The following is a 25454-nucleotide window of genomic DNA, read 5'->3' on the forward strand; positions in this document are numbered from 1 at the left end:
TTAAAATTTTTTTTAATAAATAAATAAACTTTAAAAATTTAAAAAAAAAAGAAAATAATCAGTTGTTAAGTTCTTGGAAGAAAAGTATTGGGTCACAAGAGAAAGGCACCACCTGTGAGAGCCATCTCAGATAAGCCCTGTGCCCTTAGCACAGGCCTCTGTGGCCCATGCTTTCTCCTTCCTCTGGAAAGTGAAATGCACAAAGGTAGAAACCCAGGGGCTGTGTTGGTGCTGGGAGATAGGCCGTGCTGGTCAGATTCGATGTCTCAAAATAGACATATAAACGTGCCAACCTGATTCCCTACCCCAGTGATTTGGAACTCGGAGGGTGTCAGTCAAAATTTCGTAGACAGTCTTGACAAGTTCATCAGAACCTAGAGCTGCCCCGGATCCTGCACTTTCGGTTCACAGCGCAAAAGAAAAAAGGTGTTGTCGAACACGTTGACACAATGAACACAATGAACAGGCGAGTGCAGGGAGGGATGCCCTCAGCTCATGGATCTGGTCCCGGAGGAGGCCGAAGTGGAGGGCCACCTCCCTGCGAGTGCACGCACCTGCAGGCTGTTTCCATCAGAGCCAGATGAGCTGCAGGTGGAAATCCTCCCGAGTGCTGCAGACTTGGGCCAGGCCTTTAAATTCAGAGCAACTGGAGAGGAGAAAGGAGACTGGATGTAGGCTCAGGCCGTGCAAGATGGCGCTCCAACTGCCTGATCTGCCGACGTTAAAAATCTTCTCTTTCCTGGACGCGTTCAGCTTGCTCCAGGCTTCCCAAGTGAACAGGGTAAATGTTCTCCACGATCCGCTCTCTGTCTGACCCGCCCCACCCCCACACCTCTCCACAAGTCCTTGCACAAGAACCCTTTCACCTCGGTCTCTCAGCTTTGAGATCTTGGCTACGCGAGCCTTATACCCACACAGCCTCCCTCTTTGCTTAAATTTGCCTTGTTCGGGCCCATCCGCTCAGCTCCCAGAGATCAATGTCCCTGGATTTTAGTTGCTTCTCTTGACCAGTTTGAGCCCCCATTTGCAGAATAATGGAGTGGTACCTTGTGTGTTGGGGGTTAGCATCCTTCCCCTCCGAGGGCCTCCTGTTTTGTTAAATGAAAAGGACACACTGATACCCAGGAGTTGCTGTACTGACTAAATGGTCCTTGCGGCCCCCATTTCAAGCTCCAAAAAGTCCCCATTTCTCCCTCTAAACTCTCACAGGAATCCCAAGGGCCTGTCTTAGCCTTGACAGACCTCTGCTATCACCCTGTCCCCGTCCCCCCAGACGAGGAGGGCCATGAGAGCTGGGATGCTGGCTGGTGAACCGGTGTGGGCCTTGCAACCAGAACAAATGATAGCAGAGGAGAAGCCAGCCTTTGGGGACTGACTGCCTGCTCACCCCTTCCTTTCTCCCCCTCAGGAATGGAATAGAGTTGCCGAGAACGATCACCTGTGGAGGTGAGCAAGGCAAGGGCAAGGCGGGAAGGCAGGTGTGTCTCATGGGGGAAGACGTACGATTGGATTGCGTACCCAAGGAGGCCTGCGGGTGGCCCTGTCTTGAGAGTCGTGAGTGACGCTCACAGAGAGGGAGGGGTTCGTGAGACCAGTGCTCCCGAGGAGGTGGACTGACGGGGGGACAGCCTGGGGTGGGGGTGGGGGTGGTGTTATGACTCTGTTTCCAGAAACCTGTGTCTGAAGAAATGGAGCTTCTGCAACTTCTCCAAGTGCCTGGGCTCACAGACGTGGAAACAATTCTTCCTCAAACAAACAAAGCAGGAGTATCAGATGGCCTTGGCGCAACCAGAGGACTTTATCTTCAAAGAAGCAACTGGGAACCTCGGTATGGGGGTAGGAGGAGCCTAGAGGACCGTGACAAACTTGTTTTAAGAAATGTGCCATTTTCTCCCCTCCCCCTCCCCCTTGTTTTCATTCAGTGAGGAGAAAGAAGATTAAAACTTGGTGGGACTGGGCTGCGGTGGTAGCTGTCCCTGGTCTCCCTGCTTCTTCTCTTGTCCCCAGTGGTCACAAGATCAGATCAGGCCCTGTGAGGACTCCCTTTCTCCGCAGACTTCCCATCCCTCCTAGGATAAACATTTTAAACAAAAAGGAAACTTAAATAACAGAAATTCTGTTTGCTTTATTCCTAATACCTCTTTTATTTTTATTTTTATCTTTTGAATGTTTTATTTTTGAGAGTGCGCGTGAGAGCAGGGGAGGGGCAGAGAAAGGGAGACAGAGGATCCAAAGAGGGCTCTGTGCTGACAGCAGCGAGCCCAGTGTAGGGCTTGAACTCATGAATCATGAAATCACGACCTGAGCTGAAGTTGGACACTCAACCGACTGAGCCACCCGGGTGCCCCATCCTAGTACCTCTTTTAAAACTCAGAACAGTTCTCTGATGGTGACGTTTTTATCCCCATTTTATATCTATGGAAACTGAAATGGAGAAAAACCAATTGGCCAGTGTCTCCCAAATGGCCAGTCTGCAATGGGAACCCATTTTTGGATGACTCTGAAGGCCACCCAACTTCTCTTCTCCAAACTCTCCCAAGAGGGTGCAGGAAAACTTAACAACTATCTTTCCAGAGTTCTCTTTACTTGACTGCATCATCCCTCAAGTATTGTCTGTGTTTCCTTCTAGGAATCATAGGACCTATGGCTTATCTGTCAGGAAATGGCCCCACAATGGGTGGACGGGACAAGTCCATCATTTGTACCGTGTCGTCCAAGCACATGCTTTATGCCTGGGATGTGCAGGAGGTGAGTCTGGCCGATGAGCACAGGTAATGTATGCCCGTGTCCGTCTTCCATGCAGGAAATGGGTGCTGGGGAGAAATGATACTAAGAATTGGTGCCGGGAACAGAGTTTCAGAGCGGGTCTTCTAGTTGGTAATCTGTGACCTTTTCATCTAGTCTACAGACACACAGAAAATTCATTTTTTAATGTGTGTTTCTAGATATAAATGTGCGCAAAGACTTAATTTCTGTTGGTAACGTGGAATGACTGTGAAAGAAACTTTGGGCTCTGGGCGTCTTCACTAGTTATTCTCCCCCCTTCCTGTCAACTGTTGGCACTTGTTACGTTGGATTTTTCAGAAAGTGGTCTCTAACTCCGATCACTGCCAAGGAGCACAACGGTCTTACATTTCAGGATTAGTAAAAATAGTGCAAGAATCACTGGATAGGGAATGGGAAAATCCCAACATGGGGCCCAAATTTTTATATTTTCTTGGCTTGCCCTGTTTGGACTTCTCTTTCCTCCCTGTAAAAATTATATGATGATTCTTTGAGGTATCTGGATGGCTCAGTCGTTTAAGCATCTGATTCTTGATTTGGGCTCTGATTGTGATCTCATGGTTTGTGGGTTCAAGCCCCATGTCGGGCTCTGCACTGACAGTGCAGGGCCTGCTTGGGATTCTCTGTCTCTCTGTCTCTCCCCTACCTCCTCTCCCCACTCGTGCACATACACCCTCTCTCTGTCAAAATAAACTTTAAAAACCTACATAATGCTTCTTTGTCACACAGGATCTTCTAGAGTATGACAAAATACCTCTTTATGAATACTTGAGGTGGCAGGAGAATGATGAACTAAAAGTCTAGAAAGATACTCCTAAAGTCACACAATGTTCTATGCCCATTACATCTCCGTAAAGCTGAGAAGATAAACCAGAAAAGTACACTCTTGCATAACTTGCTCTTAGGGAAACCAGTCCCACGTCCCTGAAGCCCAGTGGATGATGATCCATGTGGCAAAGAGCTCGGGCCTTCTGCCAACAGCCAACACTAGCTTGCAGTCACGTGAGTGAACCATCTTGGAAGCTGATCTTCAATCCTTCAGGTTATTGTATCCCCAGTCAACATGTTGCAACCTAGCAAGGAACCCTAAACCAGAGCCACTCAGTGAGTCGACTCCTGAATTGTTGACCAACAGAAGCTGTAGGAGATAAGTGTTTATTGCTTTGAGCTGCTAGGTCATTTGTTAGGCAGCAGCAACCGGTAACAGGATGGATTTTTTGTTTTGGGGGTTGTGTGTGTGTGTGTTTGTGTGTTTGGTTTTTGTGTTTTTGTTTTTTGTTTTGAGTGACAGCGTGTGCACATGAAAGGGCAGGGGCAGAAAGAGAGAATCTTAACTTTAAAAAAAATGTTTATTTTTGAGAGAGAAAGAGACTGAGTGTGAGTGGGGGAGGGGCAGAGAGAGAGAGGGAGACACAGAATCCACAGCAGACTCCAGGTTCTGAGCTGTTAGTGCAGAGCTTGATGCGGGGCTCGAGCCCACAAACCATGAGATCATGACCTGAGCCGAAGTCGGATGCTTAACCGACTGAGCCACCCAGGCGCTGAGAGCGAGCAAGAGAGAGAATCTTAAGCAGGCTCCACATTCAGCGTCGAGCCTGACACTGGGTTTGATCCCACAACCCTGGGATCATGACCTGAACTGAAATCAAGAGTCAGACTCTCAGACGACTGAGCTACTCAGGCATCCCCAGATAAGTTTTTACTACCTGGAAGTAGGGTGCTGCCATAACAAAAATTTAAGATGTGGAAGAAGCTTTGGAATCAGGCAGTGGGAAGAAGCTAAGAAAGCTCTGAGGAGAGTTTTGGACCTTGGAGAGACTGTTAGCAAAAACCTAACTGGCTGCCGTGAGGCTGCCAGTGAAGACACACAGGAAAATGTAAAAAGTGTTATTGGACACTAGAGGAAACAGGGTCCTTGCTACATAGCTGCAGAAGGTTGAGCAACACTGTCACCCAGGGTAACGTGGAAACTAGCAAATATATCCACTGAATTGAATGATCTTGCTCAGGAGAATTCCAGGCAGAATGCTGAAGGCTGGCTGCTGCTTGCTGCTTGGAGCAAAACACAAGAGTAAGAGGGAGAGGATAAAGTGAGGGCTGTCAAATAAAAGGGAGCCAAGGATTGCTGGTTCTCAAAATTCACAGCCTTTCAAGATGGGAAACGACGTTAAAACTTAAGTCAACTCCAAGCAAGATCAATCCATGGCAGTGTCTGTAAACCATACTATAAAGGTGAAGTCAAAGGGGTGACTGCAAAATTCTTTCTTTTTTAAGTTTATTTATTTTGAGAGCAAGAGCATGAGCGAGAGTCAGGGAGGAGCAGAGAGAATTCTAAGCAGGCTCCACGCCATCAGTGCAGAGCCTGATATGGGGCTTGATTTCAAGAACAGTGAGATCATGACCTGAGCCAAAATCAAGAGTCAGACGCTTAACCAACTGAGCCACCCAGGCGCCCATAGCCCAATTCTTTTTTTAGACCACGGAAAGATCCAAGTGGAGTGCCTCAGAGCTGTTGAGACAAGCACTGGACCTCTAAGTTTGCCCTTGGCAGCCCAGGGTATCAGAGAATTATCTCCAAGACTTGTGAATATGGCTCTTGTCTAATGATATAAACTCAGTAAGTTTCTTTGGAGACCCACAGAGTTTTTCAGAGACTCCTACTGACAGAAAGGCTGCCAGCTTGAACTTAAAGAGGTTGAGATATCGTAACAGGAGAAGAGGACTTGGAATCCTGGACTTTTACAGGGAAGAAGCTGGCTCCAAAAACCACTTCCCTGAAAAATTGGACCACTGTATATGGAAAGGGCAGGAGAACTCAGAAGACCGAGCCAAGTGTCCTGAAGAATCTCTCCCAGGCCTTGAATCCCAGTCAACGTACTACCAGCATGTTCTCTATTGGATCTCAAATTTTCTGTGTAGCAGTGATTCCCACCACCCTACCCCCATTTGCTCCCCCTTTATTTTTTTTTGGATGAGAGGGTCTATAATGTTATCCTTACCTATAATACCCTACTCTTGTATGTTGGGGCTGGAGGAGTAGAAAGATAACTTGTATATTTAGTTCAAGGTTTTCACATCAAGATGAACTGAGTCTAAAGAGCCTCTCATTAAACCATGAGATCCTAGATTTTGAGATGATGCTGTAATGGTGAACTATTTGGGGGCACTGGGGAGATGGTGAGTGTATTTTGCATGTAGGCCGGAGGTGATTATTAGGGACTGCAGGTGGACTGTGTCAGCCAGCCTCTAAGATGTCCCATGTTCCCGATTTTAGGTAGGCCACTCCCACACTGAATAGGGCTGGCCTTTGTAACCAATTGGATATTGTGGGAATGGTGTGTGACTTCTGAAGCTACGTCACAAAAGACACTTCTCTGAGTCATCGGTTCTTAGAAAACCAGCCAATAATGTTATGAGAACCCTTAAGAAGCCCTCCAGAGAGGTCTGTGTGGTGAAGTACTGAGGACTGCCAGTAGCCAGCACCGACTTGCCAGCCGTATGAGTGAACCATCTCGAGTTTCGTCCTTATGCAGCCAGCTTCAACCTCCTAAGAGACGCTGAGTCAGAACTACCTAGCCAAGCTGCACCTGAATTTCTAACAGCAACTGAGACAACAAAAACTTCTGTTTTAATCCACCCAATTTTTTTGGAGAGGGCTTATTTTTAAAAAGGCTTATTTCTTTAAATTTTTTTAATGTTTATTTTTGAGACAGAAAGAGACAGATCATGAACAGGGGAGGGGCAGAGAGAGAGGGAGACACAGAATCCGAAGCAGGCTCCAGGCTCCGAGCTGTCAGCACAGAGCCCGACACGGGGCTCAAACTCATGGACCGCGAGATCCTGACCTGAGCCCAAGTCGGAAGCTCAACTGACTGAGCCACCCAGGTGCCCCTGGAGAGGGTTTATTTTTTACTTATTTTGCTTATTTTTTTTTTTAATTTTTTTAACGTTTATTTATTTTTGAGACAGAGAGAGACAGAGCATGAACGGGGGAGGGGCAGAGAGAGGGAGACACAGAATCCGAAACAGGCTCCAGGCTCTGAGCTGTCAGCACAGAGCCCGACGCGGGGCTCGAACTCACAGACTGAGAGATCATGACCTGAGCCGAAGTCGGACGCTTAACTGACTGAGCCACCCAGGCGCCCCTTTACTTATTTTGCTTATTTAAAAAAAAAAAAAAAAACTTCCAGTATAGTTAACATGCAGCATTATATTAGTTTCGGGTATATAATACAGTGATTGAACAATTCTGTACATTACTCAGTGCTCATTGTGGCAAGTGTACTATTTTTTTTTTCAATGTTTGTTTATTTTGAGAGAGCAGGGGTGGAGGTGGGGGACAGAGAGTGAATCCCAAACAAGCTCCTCACTGTCAGCACAGAGCCCAACATGGGTCTCAAACCCACAAACCATGAGATCATGACCTGAGCCTAAACCAAGAGTCTGACGCTTAACTGAGCCACCCAGGTGCCCTTATAAGTGTACTCTTTCATCCCCATCATCTATTTCACCCATTCCCCCATCTACCTCCCTTCTGGTAACTGTTTCTTCTCTGTACTTAAGAGTCTGTTTCTTGGTTTGTCTCTTTTTTCTCTTGTGTTTCTTAAAGCAAACTGAGTAAAATCATATGGTATTTGTTTTTCTCTGAATTATTTCACTAGCACTGTACTCTCTAGATCTATCGATGGTGGTGCAAATGGCAAGGTTTCATGATTTTTTATGGCCAAGTAATATTCCATTGTCTAAATATACCACATACTCTTTATCCATTCATCTACCAATGGACACTTGAGCTGCTTCTATATCTTGGCTATTGTAAATAATGCTGCAATAAACCTAGGAGTGATACATGTTTTTGAATTAGTGTTTTTGTTTTATTTATGTAAATACCCAGTAGGAGAATTACTAGGTCATATGATAGTTCTTTTTTCAATTTTCTGAGTAGCCGCCATACTGTTTTCCACAGTGACTGCACCAGTTTGCATTCCCACCAGCAGTGCACGAGCGTTTCTTTTTCTCTGCATCCGCGCTGAAACTTGTTTCTTATATTTTTTATTTTAGCCATTCTGACAGGTATGAGGTGATATCTCATCCTAGTTTTGATTTTAAGCCACCCAATTTGGGGATGATTTACAAAGCAATAGATAACACTACACAGGAAGCCTCTTAGTGTTAAGAGTACAAATGGTGGTGACATTTGGAAAGGGTAAAGAGGTTAGTAAATATAACAAGTACAGGTAGAAATAGTTATATGGGGCGCCTGCGTGGCTTAGTCGTTTGGGAGTCTGACTTCGGCTCAGGTCATGATCCTACAGTTTGTGAGTTCAAGCCCCACGTCGGCCTCTGTGCTAGGAGCCTGGAGCCTGCTTCAGATTCTGTGTCTCCCTCTCTCTCTGCCCCTCCCCTACTCGTACTCTATCTCTTTCAAAAATAAATGTTAGGGGCGCCTGGGTGGCTCAGTCGGTTGAGCGTCCGACTTCAGCTCAGGTCGCGATCTCGCGGCCGCGAGTTCGAGCCCCGCGTCAGGCTCTGGGCTGATGGCTCAGAGCCTGGAGCCTGCTTCCGATTCTGTGTCTCCCTCTCTCTCTGCCCCTCCCCCCATTCATGCTGTGTCTCTCTCTGTCTCAAAAATAAATAAAACGTTAAAAAGATTTAAAAAAAATAAATGTTAAAAAGTAGTTATATGAACACTTTGTAACAATTTTTTTTTTAATTTTTTTTTCAACGTTTTTTATTTTTGGGACAGAGAGAGACAGAGCATGAACGGGGGAGGGGCAGAGAGAGAGGGAGACACAGAATCGGAAACAGGCTCCAGGCTCCGAGCCATCAGCCCAGAGACTGACGCGGGGCTCGAACTCACGGACCGCGAGATCGTGACCTGGCTGAAGTCGGACGCTTAACCGACTGCGCCACCCAGGCGCCCCTGTAACAATTTTTACATTCTGTATTCTTATCTCTTTGATATACTTCACGATTTTTAAACTAAAGAAAATCTAGAAAGGAAACCGTTCTTATTTGCAACATACAAGATTGATGATGGATAACAATTATGAGAGTTGATATTCTTTGGATCCTACTGTGAACTGGATATTCTTTGGATTTCTACTAAGTATGTTTCGTGTGCTATGAAATGGAAACAGCTGTGTAAGAAGCCACAATGATAAGTAACTTGCCAAATGTCACACCATTAGAAAGGCAGAACTGGGGTGCCTGGGGGGCTCAGTAGGTTAGGCACCTGACTCTTGATTTCAGCTCCGGTCATGATCTCTCGGTTTGTGAGTTCTAGCCCCGCACCGGGCTCTGTGCTGATGGTGCAGAGCCTGCTTAGAATTCTCTCCCTCTCTCTGTTCCTCCCCTGCATGCATGCACACACTCTCTCTCTCTGTGTCCCTCAAAAATAAACAAAAAAATTTTTTTGTTAATAAAAAAAAAGAGGCAGGACTGATTTGGGCCCAGAAGTCAGATCGTTCTTTATGCCTATCATGTAGTGAGCTCTTCTGTTGTTTGAATATATTGTGTTGTTCCTTTCCTGTGTTCACTACCCTCTCAAGGGGGTATTTTCTTGTTTGTTTTTCCCCAGAAGCAAGAAACAGCTCTAATTTGGAGGAGACTTCCAAATAAACGCTGGCAGAATGAAAGCACCGTGGGTGTGAGGAGTTCCTGGCACATACAGTGTTCCTTTCCCTCTAGGGCACTATGATCTGGTCAAGCCCCGTCCAGCAGTCAAGTATCACGCATCTGGCGACCCTCCCTCAGCTGCATCTCGCGTTCACTGTGGATTTGGAGGGAACCGTCAAAGTGTGGAATTGTCAGGATCAGGATGCCCTGGCCACTTTCCCCGTGTCTCAGGCCTGCTTTTCCTTGGAAGTCTGTCTCACAAAGGATGGCCCATTCCTGATGGTAAGTGAGCCCTGCATCTGGAGGGCACCCACCAAACAAAATGCCTGCTGCCTTGGCCGCTGTTGTGGCCCCGTCACTGTCACGTCACAGTCTATCTTCTTGGAGTCATCCCCACCATGTACCCTGAGGGTCAAAACACACCAGCGAATGCTGGTCACACAAACCTTGCTACTGTCTTGGCCCTTGATCTCCCACAAGTACATTTCCCTAGTCGTTCTTCCAAAAAAAGGAAAACAAAAATCCTGAATTACTTTATATCCATGTCTCTTCTTTCAAGTGTCGGTTGTACAGCACATGACCTTGGACAGGGACTATGGAGGGAGAGCTGTGGGTTTGGGGAGATATTGAAAAAAAAGAATAATGTTGATGTACCAATGAATAATTATCCTCGAGAAGAATGCTTTGGGGCTTAGAAAGTTTTATTCCTTGGGATCATTCTCACAATGTCAAGAGGTTTTAATCTCTGTTACATGATTAAAGAAACAGTAATATATATTTTTAAAATTTTTTAAAGTTTATTTCGAAAGAGACAGAGACAGTATGAATGGGAGAGGGGCAGGCAGAGAGGGAGAGAGAGAATCCCAAGCAGGCTCTGTGCTGTCAGCACAGAGTCCAATGCGGGGCTCGAGCTCATGAAACCGTAAGATCATGACTTGAGCTGAAACCAAGAGTTGGTCACTTAACCAACTGAGCCACCCTGGCACCCAAAACAGTAGAATATTTTGCAGCTGACAGTGATGCCTTCTGTGTGCTTTATAATCTCCCATCTCCTTCTGTTGATGTGGTGGTGGTGCTTTGGTTTCAGGTCGGCAATTCTGAAGGTGACATCTACACACTGACAGTGCCTGAGCTCAGGGGTGTTTCTAAAGTCCACGCATTTAAATACACTGTTGACCTTCTGCACTGCTCTCCTGACAAGAAATGGGTCTTTGCATCTGGGACACATCAGAACATCTTGCCCAGGGTGAGCGTTGCTCTGCGGGTTAACCTCGGGAGGATAGGGTCAAGCATTGGGAAGGTGGAGTTTAGGAAGTGTGGGAGAAACCTGCAGCGCTCAGCAAGGACCAGACATAGGGCTCCCCCCTCTCAAAGGCCATATCACATTTAGAATCCATTTCGATAATCAGGAGGCAGTGTTCTTGGAAGTGATGATGTCTAGGTGCAAAAACAAACGTTAATTCATGAAACTTTGCATTGAGAAGCCATGAAAATTTGCATCAAGAAGCCTGAATCGGCCAAAGAGCTAGAGGCAAGTGAGGGACAGCTCAAGAGAGGAGGATCTCTGGTAACCTTGTTCACTTTAGCTTTCCTTACTCTTATCCACCTTGGCTAGAAAGTACCAAGCAGTCCAGAAGTAAATAAAAATGGATCCACCTCTGAATGGCACTCTGAGAAAGTCTGTGGCCTTTGAGCCAAGCCATTTTTACCATGGCACAGGTGGACCGGGCACCAAAGAGCAAGGAGCTGAGAGGATGCAGCCAAAGCAAAACAGCCCTTGACCCCTTCTCCAAGGAGGGGAGATCTGTCGAGCCAGTGGCAACTTGATCCGGACTCCAGTGTGGCCAGACGATTTTGTACCTCTGTGGCATGCCTGAAGTGTGGCTGCAGGGGCTTTGCTCTCTGTGACAGGCAGGATAGGAAGACAGGTTCTTGGATGTCAAGTGACAAGCAGTGACTACTCTGTGCTTCCTAAGATTCAGATTAAAGTTTGGCCACAAAACGAGGATTTTTTTTTTTTTTAAGTAGGCTCCATGCCCAACGTGGGGCTTGCATGTATGACCCTGAGATCAAGAGTCAAATGTGCCACCGACTGAGCCAGCCAGGTGTCCCACAAAGTAAGGATTTTTAAGGAGGCTTTTCTGGAGTCCCTCCTGCACTGAGATGCTGCTATTTCCCCCTTCACCTATTTGTGCAACAATCTCTCCATAGGTCTTTTTCACAGAGTGCTTACTGAAACCATCAGAAGGCAAAAGCCCTCTGTCACTCTCTATCCCGTTTTCGTCATGCTGCAGAGCCTGCTGGGCCCCAAGGAGGACAAGCAGGATAACACTGATGTACCGAAGAGGCTCTTCCAAAAAGACGGGATTTACCACCTTTGACCTAATGACCGAGAGGACTGGGGGCAGAACAGTCATCCAAGGTAGGCGGTGCCACACCGGAAACACGGCTTCTCCTCCCCTTCACTCATGCATTCTTTTGAAGCCATAAATGTATGTAAACGGTCTGAAGCAGGCAGGGGATTTCTTCAGCTGCAGGCTAACCCTTGCAGGTTAGTGTCTCTGATGCCCACGCTCTGACCTCTACACTCCACCCTGCTCTTGGGCAGATATGATTTTATTTGTTTGTTTATTTAGAGTGTGTGCATGAGTGGAGAGATTCTTTATATTTTTTATTTGTCATTAAAAAATTTTTTTAAATATTTACCTATTTTTGAGAGAGAGACAGAACATGAGCCAGGGAGGGGCAGACACACACACACACACACACACACACACACACACACACACACACGCGTACACACACACACACACACACACACACACACACACACACACAATCTGAAACAGGCTCTAGGCTCTGAGCTATCAGCACAGAGCCCAATATGGGACTCGAACTCACAAACAGCAAGATCATGACCTGAGGTGAAGTCAGATGCTTAACCGGCTGAGCCACCCAGGGCCCTGAGAGAAAGAGGGAGGGAGGGAGGGAGAGAGAAAATCTTAAGTAGGCTCCACGTCTGGCCCTGCATGGAGCCTGACCTAGGAGTTGATCTCATAACTGTGAGATCATAACCTGAGCCAAAATCAAGAGTTGATGCTCAACCGATTGAGCTGCCCAGACACACCCTGGGCAGATGTGGTTAGATTCCCATGCTGCTTTCAGGCCTGGATTCCAACCCCCCCCTCAATGCCTGAGCTGTCACTGTCCACCACGCTCCGTTCCCATGTCCTAGCATCTGTTACCATGGTCAGTGACCTGTATCTGCCACTGGCCTGTCCTTCATTTTCCTCACCAGGCTGAGGTCCCATGAAAGTAATGAGTATGCTTTTTCATTCCGTGTAAAGATATCATTCTGACTAAATGACCCCAAGTTTGCGTGTGTTTGTTCCGCATGAAAACAGCCCATCAGGTCGCGACTTTCCTGTTGCCAGTTCATATGGAGAGTCCGATTTGGATGGGAGCCAGTGATGGAAATATGATCGTCTTTGAGAGTGGGCCATACTTGTTCCTCTTCACCATCAGTGGGCACCAGCTGCAACGATTTGAGGACCACCAGAGGACCATCGGCAATCTGTGGGCGGTCCGTATGCCCCTTCTCCCCCCCCACCCCCCACCCCGCTCACTGCTCTGCCTGTGACTCTGGGCCACTCATCCTGCGTCTCCTTTGAAGGATTCTCTGCATGTCCTCACCACATCTATGGATGACTCCCTGCATGTGTACATGTGGGAAGAGGAAGGCCGTTATCCATACCTCAAGAGCTGCTGTCACCTGGAACACATAGGGAGTGACCTGACGCCCAGCTGGTAAGCCCTGCTTTGTGACTTAAACTTCCCTTCAAGATTTTAAATTTCTACATAAAAAAATAAAGGGATAGTAGGTGAGGGTTTAGTTTTGTTTTTTAAGTTCAAGGACATATATGAATAAACTTATGTCCAAAAAGAGAATTGCTAGTTCTTGGAGTATGTTCACAGCTCTTGGAGTAGATTCCAAAAGGCTTTCCAAAATGGCTCCCATTTATTTGCGCACAGCAGGATATGGAAGATTTATATCTTCAGTGTCCTGTCTTTACTTGCAAGGTTTATACATTTTTTGAGTTCGTCAGTCATTTGGGTCACTTCCTTAGCAAGCTGATTAAAAAAAAATTTTTTTAATGTTTATTCATCTTTGGGAGAGACAGAGAGACAGAGTGTGAGTGGGGGTGGGGCAGAGAGAGGGAGACACAGAATCCCAAGCAGGCTCCAGGCTCCAAGCTGTCAGCACAGAGCCTGATGCAGGGCCCGAACCCAGGAACCGTGAAATCATGACCTGAATCAAGTCAGACGCTTAACTGACTGAGCCACCTACGTGCCCTTTAATTTTTTTTTTAATGTTTATTTATATTTGAGAGAGCGAGCAAGCAAGCAAGCATGAACTAGGGGAAGAGCAGAGAGACAGAGGGAGACACAGAATCTGAAGCAGGCTCCAGGCTCTGAGCTGTCAGCATAGAGCCCGACGTGGGGCTCAAACCCACGAACCGTGAACTCATGACCTGAGCCAAAGTCGGACACTTAACCAACTGAGCCACCCAGGTGCCCCCATTTAGTTTTCTTTTAAGTTGCTAGCCTTCATCTAAATTATTTTTTTGAGATTTTACGTGCTGTACATAAGGCTCTTGTCTTTTATAAACATTGTTGCTTGTCCTTCTAATGATTATTTTTGGCAATATCTAACAAAATATAATACATATCCTTTCAACTGCCAGGGCCACTAATAGGAATTTACTTTGACAGTACACCTCCAATGATTAAAAATACATTGGTTGGGGCATCTGAGTGGCTCAGTCACCTGAGTGTTCGACTCTTGCTTTTGGCTCAGGTCACAATCTCGGGGCTTTCTGGGTTCAAGCCCTGAGTCGGACTCTGTGCTGACAGTGCAGAGCCTGCTTGGGATTCTCTCTCACTCTCTCTCTCTCTCTCTCTCTCTGCACCTTCCCCACTCGTGCTATCTCTGTCCCTCTCAAAATAAAGTTTTATTTATTTAATAAAAATGAATGAATACATTGGTTGTTTATTACAACATGAGTTGTGATTGCCTAATGCTGGAAACCATCTCACTGCCTAAACATAAGATGTTGTTTAAATTACTATGGCATGTCCACATAATGGAGTATTGTGCAGCTGTAATTTAAATCTCTATGTTCAGATATATCCAATGTTTTTGAGGCACAAAAAAATTTAAGCATATATAATATGTAATTATGCTTAGCAGATTAAAAAAAATTTTTAACATTTATTTTTGAGAGCGAAAACAAGCTAGGGAGGGGCAGAGAGAGACAGATTCTGAAACAGGCTCTAGGCTCTGAGCCGCCAGCACAGAGCCTGATGTGGGACTCGAACCCATGAACCGTAAGATCATGACCTGAGCCGAAGTCAGATGCTTAAGCGACTGAGCCACCCAGGCGCCCCATGCTTAGCAGGTTTTATTTTTTGCTCTTTATCATATCTAATAAACCTTAGCCTACTAAGTCATAAATGCTTTTCTCCTTTCAATAATGTTTTGTGGCTTAGATTTATTTTAATCAATGATTATCTATATTTTCTATTTTTTCTCCTTTCAGTAATTTTAAATAGATCCCCTTCATATCTGATGATGTCCCATACTGTGCAGCATTATGTCTTTTATCCGTCTGATTTTTTTTAACAATACAAAGAAATAGAATCCAGTTGTCCAACACAGTTTTAGTTTTGACGATAATCTTTTAATCAGAAGCACAAACCAGAGTATGTCCATCATCCCCAAGGTTTTCCCATGCTCCATTGCAGTGTGTCCCTCCTTCCATCCCCAGCACCAGGCGGCCACTGATCTGTTTTCTGTCCCTATTAATTACTTTCAATTTTCTAAAATTTTATGTAAATGGGATTATATGGTATATATTCCTTTGTAGCTTTTTTTTTTTTTAAGTTTATTTATTTTGAGAGACAGAGCTCACATGAATGTGTGACAGAATGGGGGAGTGTCAGAGAGAGAGGAAGAGAGAGAACGCCAAGCAGCCTCCTTGCCATAAGCACAGAGCCCGATGCGGGGCTCAATCTGCCGAATCGTGAGATCATAACCTGAGCCAAAATCAAGAGTCAGACGTTTAACCAACTGAGCCACCCAGGAGCCCTGTGTCTCACTTCTTTCAGTGAGCATTGTGGTTTTGAGATTCACCCTTGCTGACTGTATCAGTAATTCACTCCCCTGTACTGCTGAGTTCCTTTTACTATTGTCCCATTGTGTAGATGGACCACAGTTTATCACCTCACTAGTTGAGGGTCACTGATGTTGTTTCTAGCTTAGATAAATATGAAAACATGTTTATCCGAAGAGTGGAAGTGTCAGGTCATATGGAATGCTTCACTTTATAAGAAATTGCAAACGCTTTCCTAGGGGCTATACATTTTTGCATTCCCACTTGGTATTGTTCCATTTTTGTTTTATTTTTTCTTACATTCTAATGGGCATGTAGTGATCTTTCATTACAGTTTTGTTGTCTATTTCCCTAATGATGATGAGCAGTTTTTCATTGGCTTATTTGCCATCCAGATAGCTTCTTTGGTGAAGCATTTGTTCAAACCTTTTGTACATTTTTTAGTTGGGTTGTTTTAGTTGGGTTGTTACTGAGTTTTGATAGTTTATATATTTGTAATGTAAGGTTTTTTTTAATGTTTATTTTCAACGTTTATTTATTTTTGAGACCCAGAGAGAGACAGAGCATGAGTGGGGGTGGGCAGAGAGAGAGGGAGACACAAAATCTGAAGCAGCCTCCAGGCTCCAAGCGGTCAGCACAGAGCCCAATGCGGGCTCAAACTCACGAATGGTGAGATCATGACCTGAGCTGAAGTCAGATGCTTAACCAACTGAGCCACCCAGGTGCCCCTGGAATGTAAGTTTTTTTTTATTTTTATTTTTTATCAGATAAGGCTTTGCAAATATCTTCTTCCACTTTGTGGTTAGTCTTTCTACTCTAACACTGTCTTTCAAAGAGCAAGTATTCTTAGTTTTGATAAAGTCCAATTTTTCTTCTAAAAAGATGAGGTTCGAGATGTTGTATCTAAGAAATCTTTGCCCGACCCAAGGTCACAAAGATTTTCCCCTATGTTTTTGTCAAAATTGTATAGTTTTAGGTTTCACGTTTAGATCTGTTACCCGTTTTGGGTTTGCTTTTTTGAGAGAGAGAGCACACAAGCTGGGGAGGGGCAGAGGGAGAGGGGAGAATCTTAAGCAGGCTCCATGCCTAGTGCAGAGCCGATGCAAGGCTTGATCTCATGACTGTGAGAGCGTGACCTGAGCCGAAATCAAGAGTCAGATGCTTAACTGACTGAGCTACCTAGGTGCCCCAGTCTGTTATCTATTTTGAATTAAATTTTATATAGGGCAAGATATAGATCAAGGTTGGTCTCTTTTCTTTCTTTCTTTCTTTCTTTCTTTCTTTCTTTCTTTCTTTCTTTCTTTTTCTTCCTTCCTTTCTTTTGCATACAGGTATTTAATTATTCAGCTCCATTTGTGGGTGAAAAAAACATTCTTCATTCCTTTACATATTTGTCAAAAATTGACTGTAAGTATATATACATACATATATATACACATATATATACATACATGTATATATACACTTATATATACACAATATATATAAACTATCTATATAACTATATATACAGATATATATATATATATATAATTATATTTATATATTATATATATAGATTTCAAGACTCTTTTGTTCCAAGGATCTTTGTGTCTATCCTTTCTCTAATAGCACACTACTTTGAAAGTGTAACTTTATAGAAATTTAAAAATCTGTTGGGAGTCCTCCAGTTTGTTCTTTTGCAAAATTTCTGTGACTATTCTGGTTCCTTTGCTTTTCACATATATTTTAGAATAAGTTTGTAAACGTTTATAAAAATTCTGCTGGGGGGGAGCACCCTGCTGGCTCAGTTGGTGGAGCATGTGACTCTCAATATTGGGGTGGTGACTTTGAGTCCCATGTGGGTCTTAGAGATTACTTAAGGAAATTAAAAAAAAAAAATTAAGGGCTCCTGGCTAGCTCAGTCAGAAGAGCATGTGACTCTTGATCTCCTGGTTGTGAGTTCAAGCCCCACAATGGGTGTAGAGATTACATACAAACATACATACATAAACTTTAAAAGAAATAGAATACACACACACAATTCTGCTGGAATTTATACTGGAATTCTATTGGATCCTATAGATAAGTTTGGGGACCTTTACAATTGAGTTTTCTAATCCATGAACCTTACGTCTCTTATTAAGTCTTCCTTATTTTATCAGTGTTTTTGTAGTTTTCAAGATACAGATTTTGCAAATATTTTGTAAGATTCTACCTATTTAGTGGTTTGGGTGCTACCATAAACAAACAGTAATGTCTTCAATTTTCTATTTTTTATTAATAGGATGTAGAAATATGATTGACTTTTTTTGATGTTTTATTTTTTGAGAGAGAGCACAAGCAGGGGGAGGGGCGGAGAGGGACAGAGGATCTGAAGTGGGCTTTGTGCTGACAGGCTGACAGCAGCGAGCCTGATGTGGGGCTTGAACTCATGAACTGCAAGATCATGGCCTGAGCCAAAGTCAGACACTCAACCAATCAAGCCACCCAGGGGCCCCATGATTGACTTTTGAAATACTAACTTGGTATCCTGCAACCTTGCTAAACTGTTATTCAAATAGCTTTTATTAATAGATTTATAGATATTTTGTGATTTTTCTATGTATACAGTCATGTCATCTGTCAACAGCTTCTTCCCCCCCCCCCCCACTTTCCATCTGTACATCTTTTATTCCTTGTTCTTGACTTTTGCATTGGATAAAACCTTCAATAACAAGGAGCACCTGACTGCCTCAGTTGTAGAGCATGCAACTCTTGATCTCAGGGTCATGAGTTCAAGCCCCACATTGGGTGTAGAGCTTAAAAACATAAAAACCTTCAGTAACAACATTGGAGTGGAGAGCAGGTATCCTTGACTTTTATAGAAAGTGTTGAGTCTTTCACCATTATGATATTCATTGTATGTTTTTGTAATTGCCTTTTATTATGTTCAGGAAGTTCCCTTCTAGTCCTGATTTGCTGAGGGTTTTTATCAATAGATGTTAAATTTTGCCAAATGCTTTTCTTGTATCAGTTACTATAAGAACATTATTTCTCCTTTTTATTTTTTATTTTTTTAAGATTTTATTTTTAAAAATTTTAATGTTTAGAGAGAGAGCGGGAGCATGAGTGGGGGAAGGGCAGAGAGAGAGGGGGACAGAGGATCCAAAGCAAGTCTGTGCTGACAGCAGAGAGCTGGGTATGGGGCTCAAACTCCTGAACCATGAGATCATGACCTGAGTGAAGTCAGATGCTTGACTGAGCCACACAGGTGCCCCAAAATTTTAAGTAATCTCCGTGCCCAACGTGAAGCTCAAACTCATGACCCCAAGATCAATAGTAGCATGCTCCACTGACTGAGCCAGCCGGGTGCCATTGATTTTTCCTTTTTAGGTTGTTAATAAGTCAAATTACATCGATTGACTCTCTGAATATTGAACCAGCCTTGCATTCTTGGAATAAACCCCACTTGGTCATATTGTATATATTTTTATATATTGCTAGATTTAATTTATTTTGTTAATGATTTTTGCTTCTGTATTCACGAGGGATATTGATTGGTAGTCTTATGTATTGTCTTTGTCTCATTTTGGCATTAAAATAGTGGTGGTTCCATAAAATTAGTGGCAAGTGTTTCCTGACCTTCTATCTTCTGGAAAAGATTTTGTAGAATTGGTGTTATTTCTTCTTTAAAAGTTTAACAGGGGACATTTGGGTGGCTCCGTCAGTTAAGCACCCAACTCTTGATCTCAGGGTTGTGAGTTCAAGCCCCGCAGTGGGCTCTGGGCATGAAGCCTATTTCAAAAAAATAAAAATAAACAACAAATAAAATTTAATGGTCTCCAGTGGAACCATCTGGGCCTGGAGATTACTTTTTTGGAAGGTTATAACTATGAATTCTTTAATGGTTATAGCACCATTCAGATTGTCTCTTTTCTGCTGCATGAGCTTTGGTAGTTTGTAGTTTTCCAGGAATTAGTCATTTCATCTAACTTGTCAAATTTATGTGCGTGGATTTGTTCCTTTCAGTCTTTTACATATCTGCAGAATCATGGTGATATCAACCCTTTTACTCCTGATATTGGGGATTTGTCTTTTTTTTTTCTTCTTAGTCTTAATAGAGGTTTATCAATTTCTATTACCTTTTCAAAGAAACAGCTTTTGTCTTTTTTTTTTTTTTTTTCCCCTGTTCTCAGTTTCATCTCTGCTTTTTTATTCCCTTCTTGCTTTGGTTTGTTCTCCAATTTTTGAGGTAGGAATTTAGATTATTGCTTTGAGACCTCTCTTTTTAAATATAAGCATTTGATGTTCTAAATTTCTCACTAAGCACTGCTTTGGCTTCAACTTACAGATTTCAATTGATTGTATTTTCATTTTCACTCAGTTCCATATACTTTTTTTTAAATACTTTTTTTTGCTTATTTTGAGAGTGGGGGGACACAGTGAGCTTGAGCTGGCAGGGGAGGGGCAGAGAGAGAGGGAAAGACAGAACCCCAAGTAGGCTCCATGCTGTCAGCACAAAGCCTGATGCAGGGCTTGATCTCCCAAACTATGGGATCATGACCTGAGATGAAGCCAAGAGTGGGACACTTAACTGAGCCATCCAGGTGCCTCTGTTCCATATACTTTTTAATTTCCCTTTTCCCCTTTGACCCATGGACTACTTATTTTCAAGTTTTATTTAAATTCCACTTATTTAACATATAGTATTAGTTTCAGGAGTAGAGACCCATGGATTATTTAAAAGTGTGTTTATTTTTCAAGTATTTTGATATTTTATTGCTATCTTTGTATTGATTTCTAGTGTGAATCAGTTATAGAGAGCACACTTTGTATATTCTCAATTCTTTTACGTCTGTTTAACTTAGACTCTACCCTGGGTCATAAAACAATCTTGAAGTTTCCGTGTGTGCTTGAAAAGAATGCATATCCTGCTCTTGTTGGGTAGAGTGTTCTATATTTGGCAACTGCAGCATTGTGGTTGATTTATCTTTTTCAGTTCCTCTGTATCCTTTCTGATTTTTGATCTTAGGGTTCTATCAGTTATGAGAGAAGACCATTGAATTTCCTGACTATAAATCTGGATTTGTCTCTTTTTCCTTTAAATTCTATCAGTTTGGGGGCGCCTGGGTGGCTCAGCCGGTTGAGTGTTCAACTTCGGCTCACGTCATGATCTCATGGTTTGTGAGTTGGAGCCCTGAGCTGTCAGCACAGAGCCTGGAGCCTGCTTCAGATTCTGTGTCTCCCTCTCTCTGCTGTCCCCTGCTCTTTCTCAAAAATAAACATTAAAAAAATTTTAATCCATCAGTTTTTACTTCATGTATTTTGCAGCTCTGTTATTTAGTACATACACATTTAGTAGTATTGGGTCTTCTTGGTTAGTTGGCCTTTTATTTTTGTGTAATGTCCCTCCTTGTTCTTGGCAGTTTTCTTTGCTCTGAGATCTACTTTACCTGTTATTCATTTAGCTAGTCCTGCTGTCTTTTGATTAATGTTTGTATGTTACATTGGAAGTAGAGGAATGGAAAACAGTCTGCTTGTATCATTATAATTGAAGTTAGTTTCTTGTGGACAGCATCTAATTGTCATGATTTTTATTCACATTGTGCCAAGATCTTTTAATCGGTATATTTACTTTTCTTATTTCAGCATTTGGAAAATGTTGTGCTATTTCCTTCTGGCTTCTATGGTATCCAATGAGAAATCCACTGTCAAAGTGGTGCTCTTCTATAGATAAAGTGTCATTTTTCTCAGGCTGATTCAAGTTATTGTCTTTAGTTTTCAGAAATTTGATATGTTTGATATAGACTTCTTTGATTTTAACCTGTTTGGGTTTGATCAGCTTTTTCAGTCTGTAGGTTTACCAAATTTGAGTTTTTTAGCTATTACTTATCTCTGCAGTGTTTGAAGGGAAGAGGAAAGAGTCCACCTCTACTCACCTTAGCACAGGGGAGGGAGGAGATGGTCAACAGTGTCCACCTCACAGTCTCCCCTCCCCAGGGGAGGAGTAAAGGTGCCACCTTTGCTTGGGTTAGTGCAACTCAGGGATGGTTAAAAGAACTCCACCCCCAGTTTCTGGACTCCTGGAGAAGAGGGGTGTAGGAGTATCACCTCCTTAATACAGGATGAGAAGAGTTGACAGGGCCATGCCCCACAATCTCCCCCATCACCCCATGGGGAGGGAGGCATGGCCTCTTTTAGATACTCGCCTGGAATAGAGCAGGTATAGTCAAAAGGAACAGAATTCTCTTTTAAAATAAAAATATTCTCTATCATTATTAAATAATATCTCTGATTTGCTAGATCTTGATAATTCTGGCAAGTGCTATCTCAGGGCAGGTTGAGATTGCTACTCCTGCAAATAGTAATCATCATAACTTTGCCAGATCTGTGCAGTCATTTGAAACCAAATATAAGAGTGACTTAGGATCAATTGATTTGGGAAAAAGGTATCTTTGTCAGGTTCAAATTTAGTATCATCAACAATAGAAATAACTACTTTCCCTTTTGTCCATTAATTACGTTGTGTTTTTTTCTGTTGGCAGCTACGTCTCCAAAGCAATATGTGATAACGTGAGCATAGTATGTGTGGTGTCAAAAAATCGTGAGTCCAGCATTCTGGTGATGTATTCTTTGCATACATAATATGGAAACTAATGGAATAATTAACCTTGCATCATCTCCCTCAATGTAGTAAAGAGAATTCTGTTTGCAAACTCAGAATGATTATTTGAGTGCTATTGGGAAAGAAGCAATGATTTAACTGTCTTTGGTAAATCAGGCACTGTAACAGAATGTAGAGCAACATATCCTTTGTCCTTGCCATCGGGGACAGTATCGAATACTAAGGTAGTAAAATGGTCACACAAATCAATTCAAGGGGAGCATATGAGAGGGGAAAGTATGACTTTGGATTGAGGCTAGCTTAAAAGTGAAGGCACAACCCTCTTGATCTCAGGGCTGTGAGTTCAAGCCCCAATGTTGGGCATGCAGCCTACTTAAAATTAAAAAAAAAAAAAAAATTAAGGGGCGCCTACCTGGCTCAGTCAGCAGAGTGTGCAACTCATTATCTTGGGGTTGTAAGTTCAAGCCCCATGTTGGATGTAGAGATTACTTTAAAAAATCTTTAAAAATAAGATAAGTAAAAAAGTGAAGGCCACCTGTATTCACTGTTCCTTGCCTATAAGCAAGCAAAAAAAATTCTGTAAGATGCAAGCAAAAAATAAATATTAGAAAAACATAGACATTAATACTTAAAGGTAGCTAGAAGAGACTCAGAATATAAATGGTAATAAAAAAAATGCTTAAAAGGACTAGGAAGTAGAAAATATAGCTAAAGCTACATCACATGAAAGTTTCAATTTCCGTATCACCACAGCCATTGTAATGAAGGCAAAAAAAAAAAAAAAAAAAAAAACTGTCCCCTAAGTTTGTATCACTGGCTCAGGATTCAGAGTTCAGGGATGAGAGTACTAAAAACTCAAACCTAAGAGCCCCAGGTCTACCGTCCTGGCTTTGAGAGGTGGAGAGGACTGGAAGAAAGATGGCCTGAGGGAGTAGATCGTACTGTAATGGGAATGTAATCTCAATGGGAGATTTCTCCAGTGAGCAGTATGGGTTTGTTAATGTGCCCACTGTCCCCTCCTGGTCAAAATAAACTTTTTTTGAATGTTTATTTTATTTTTTAGAGAGAGTGCGAGCAGGGGAGAGGCAGAGAGAGTGGGACAGAGTATGCAAAGCAGGCTCTGTGCTGACAGCAGAGAGCCGGATGTGGGGCTTGAACTCACGTTCTGTGAGGTGATGACCTGAGCCAAAGTAGGATGCTTAACTGAGCCATCCAGGCCCCCGGGTCAAAGTAAACATTAAGCTGTGACCTGGAGGAAAAAGGAAAGGAAGCCCAGTGAGGGGTCTCTGGAGACAACAAGGTTGGGTGGAGAAGTTAGCAAGGAGATACACTGTAAACAGCACCTGACAGTTCTGGGATAGTTGCATGTTTGACTTAAGTCAGAATCAAAGGAAGTCTAGGTGGCTGAAGTCAGCGAGGAACACTACTAACCGAAGGGTAGAAAGTCAAAGTGTTAAGTCACACAGACATTTGCAAGATATAATCCACATAGTTTGTTGTTTTTTTTTAACAAAAGAGAAAAAAGACCTATATTTTATAGACCTGTATTCTTTTTAATTTTATTTTCAGGGAGGGAGGGAGAGCAAGCCAGCGAGCATGGAGGAAGGGCAGAGAGAGAATCCCAAGCAGGCTCTGCCCTGTCAGTGCAGAGCCTGATGTGGAACTCAAACTCACGAACCATGAGATCATGACCTGAACCGATAATCAAGAGTCAGATGCTTCACAGGCTGAGCCACCCAGGTGGCCCTATAGATGTATATTCTTAAAAGATCCTTTTCACTGACTTTTAGGAAATCGATTTAGAAGTAGCCATAGCATACACCTGAAACTAATGTTATATACCAATTTTACCTCAACTGAAAAAACAAAAGTAGCCACAGTAAGGAAAGGCAGCGAGGTCATTTTTCTTGATTAGAATCTCTGTTACAAAGGTAAGATGTGACAGAGGAAAAGTGTGTGAAATAGGTGGACTTATATGTGCATGAGCACAAAGAATGTAACTTGTCCAAGGAAAGAGGAGCAAATAAGATCCCACGGCGTCTGTGATTTCTAAATAACCTAAGCTAAAGACACACAATTGAACTGCTTTTGGGCTTTCATTTTCCAGAAAAAAGTGGTCAAGATATGCAGAGAAAACTTTCTACACACAGAACCAAACATTGTTCAAAACTGCAAATGCAAAAAACCTTAAAATCCATGGTTAAGGTGGCTGGAATTGAAGAGAAACCTTCTAAGTTGGGGAAAGAAAAAAGGGGGGGGGGAGGAGGATAAATCCAGAAAAGCCAACAAATGCCACATGCCTTATTCATAGACTTTTTAAGGACTCCACGATGGAATACAGGATCCCTGCCAAAGTGGAGGTCAGGTCACACAGCTGCAAGGTCCGGGACCCTCGGAAAAGTAACTGTCCTTCCCTTGTAGGTAAACTGAAGGGAAGTCTACCCATTGGAGAAGGATGATGGGGATGGCTGCCTCTCTCAGCTCCTCCTTCTCCTTGGAGGTGGAGTTGACGTAAGTGAAGGTTCCAGAACTAGAGAGAGGTCATATACAGATGAAGGTTTAATAAAGGGACTACTCTAATTTGGATTTGGGGTAAAAAGAATTCAAGAAACCACAGAAATAATAAACCTTAGTGATATTTTAGCCCCTTCTTTTTGTAAACATCCCTACAAAGCTCTGGCAGTTCACTTTTGACCTGTGCTCCCTAATCCAGGCCAGGTTTTATTTGTCTCAGCCCCAGGAAGCTCTGTGGGTGGGCCCCAGCTGCTGGGGACTACCAGTAAGGCTGGACCCTGCAGAGTGAAGGCCCACTACAGCTGACTTAGTTACAGAAGGGGTACTGACTCCCCCCTCCCTTCTTTCATTTCCCTGGGACCCTCAGTGCTAAAAGCCACCATTATGAGTGTGGGCTAACTATAGACCACAGAGAATTAAACAGGGCTATTCCTTTCATCACAACTCCTCTATTAGATATCATTGCTTTAACGGATACATTCAAAAAACATGAATGAATGGTTTATTGATTTGACTAATACATTCTACTTACTAAAAACTTTACCGGAGAGAGAGGCACGTCCTCTCTAAAACCTTGTTCTTCACTCCGCTCCACTAAGCTGGGCCTGCTCCTGACCCCCAAGAGCTAGAACCGTGAATAAGAGAACCACAGGCCCCAAATGGTGTCCCATAAGTTAGGTATTATGTCTTGGTTTAGTGATTTGGGACCCTAACCTAACTGCAGTTTCAGCCCCCCAGAAATGTAACCTTTACCTGGTCAACATGGGAATATCCTGGTC

At 43.2% G+C, this 25454-nt stretch overlaps 1 protein-coding gene across 1 annotated transcript; it reads left to right on the forward strand.

Moving 5' to 3' along the window:
• The first annotated feature begins 691 nt into the window (after positions 1-691).
• Positions 692-22331, forward strand: FBXW12 (F-box and WD repeat domain containing 12). Its single transcript, XM_042978840.1, has 10 exons — positions 692-781; positions 1409-1446; positions 1671-1828; positions 2630-2748; positions 9475-9684; positions 10490-10648; positions 11614-11824; positions 12807-12985; positions 13076-13209; positions 22082-22331. The coding sequence occupies exons 1-10, from the start codon at positions 692-694 to the stop codon at positions 22179-22181; spliced, it is 1398 nt and encodes a 465-aa protein (XP_042834774.1). The 3' UTR covers positions 22182-22331.
• Positions 22332-25454: the final 3123 nt, after the last annotated feature.

This window comes from Panthera tigris, chromosome A2, assembly GCF_018350195.1.
Source record: "Panthera tigris isolate Pti1 chromosome A2, P.tigris_Pti1_mat1.1, whole genome shotgun sequence".
In the NCBI taxonomy this organism is placed as follows: Eukaryota; Metazoa; Chordata; class Mammalia; order Carnivora; family Felidae; genus Panthera; species Panthera tigris.

What these genes read in the sequence shown, in the direction of transcription:
- FBXW12 (XM_042978840.1), top strand. Translation starts at nt 692, where the DNA reads ATGGCGCTCCAACTGCCTGATCTGCCGACGTTAAAAATCTTCTCTTTC. An exon ending in AGGCTTCCCAAGTGAACAGG is followed by an intron (nt 782 to 1,408) that starts GTAAATGTTCTC and finishes TCTCCCCCTCAG; the next exon opens with GAATGGAATAGAGTTGCCGA. An exon ending in ATCAGAACATCTTGCCCAGG is followed by an intron (nt 10,649 to 11,613) that starts GTGAGCGTTGCT and finishes ATCTCTCCATAG; the next exon opens with GTCTTTTTCACAGAGTGCTT.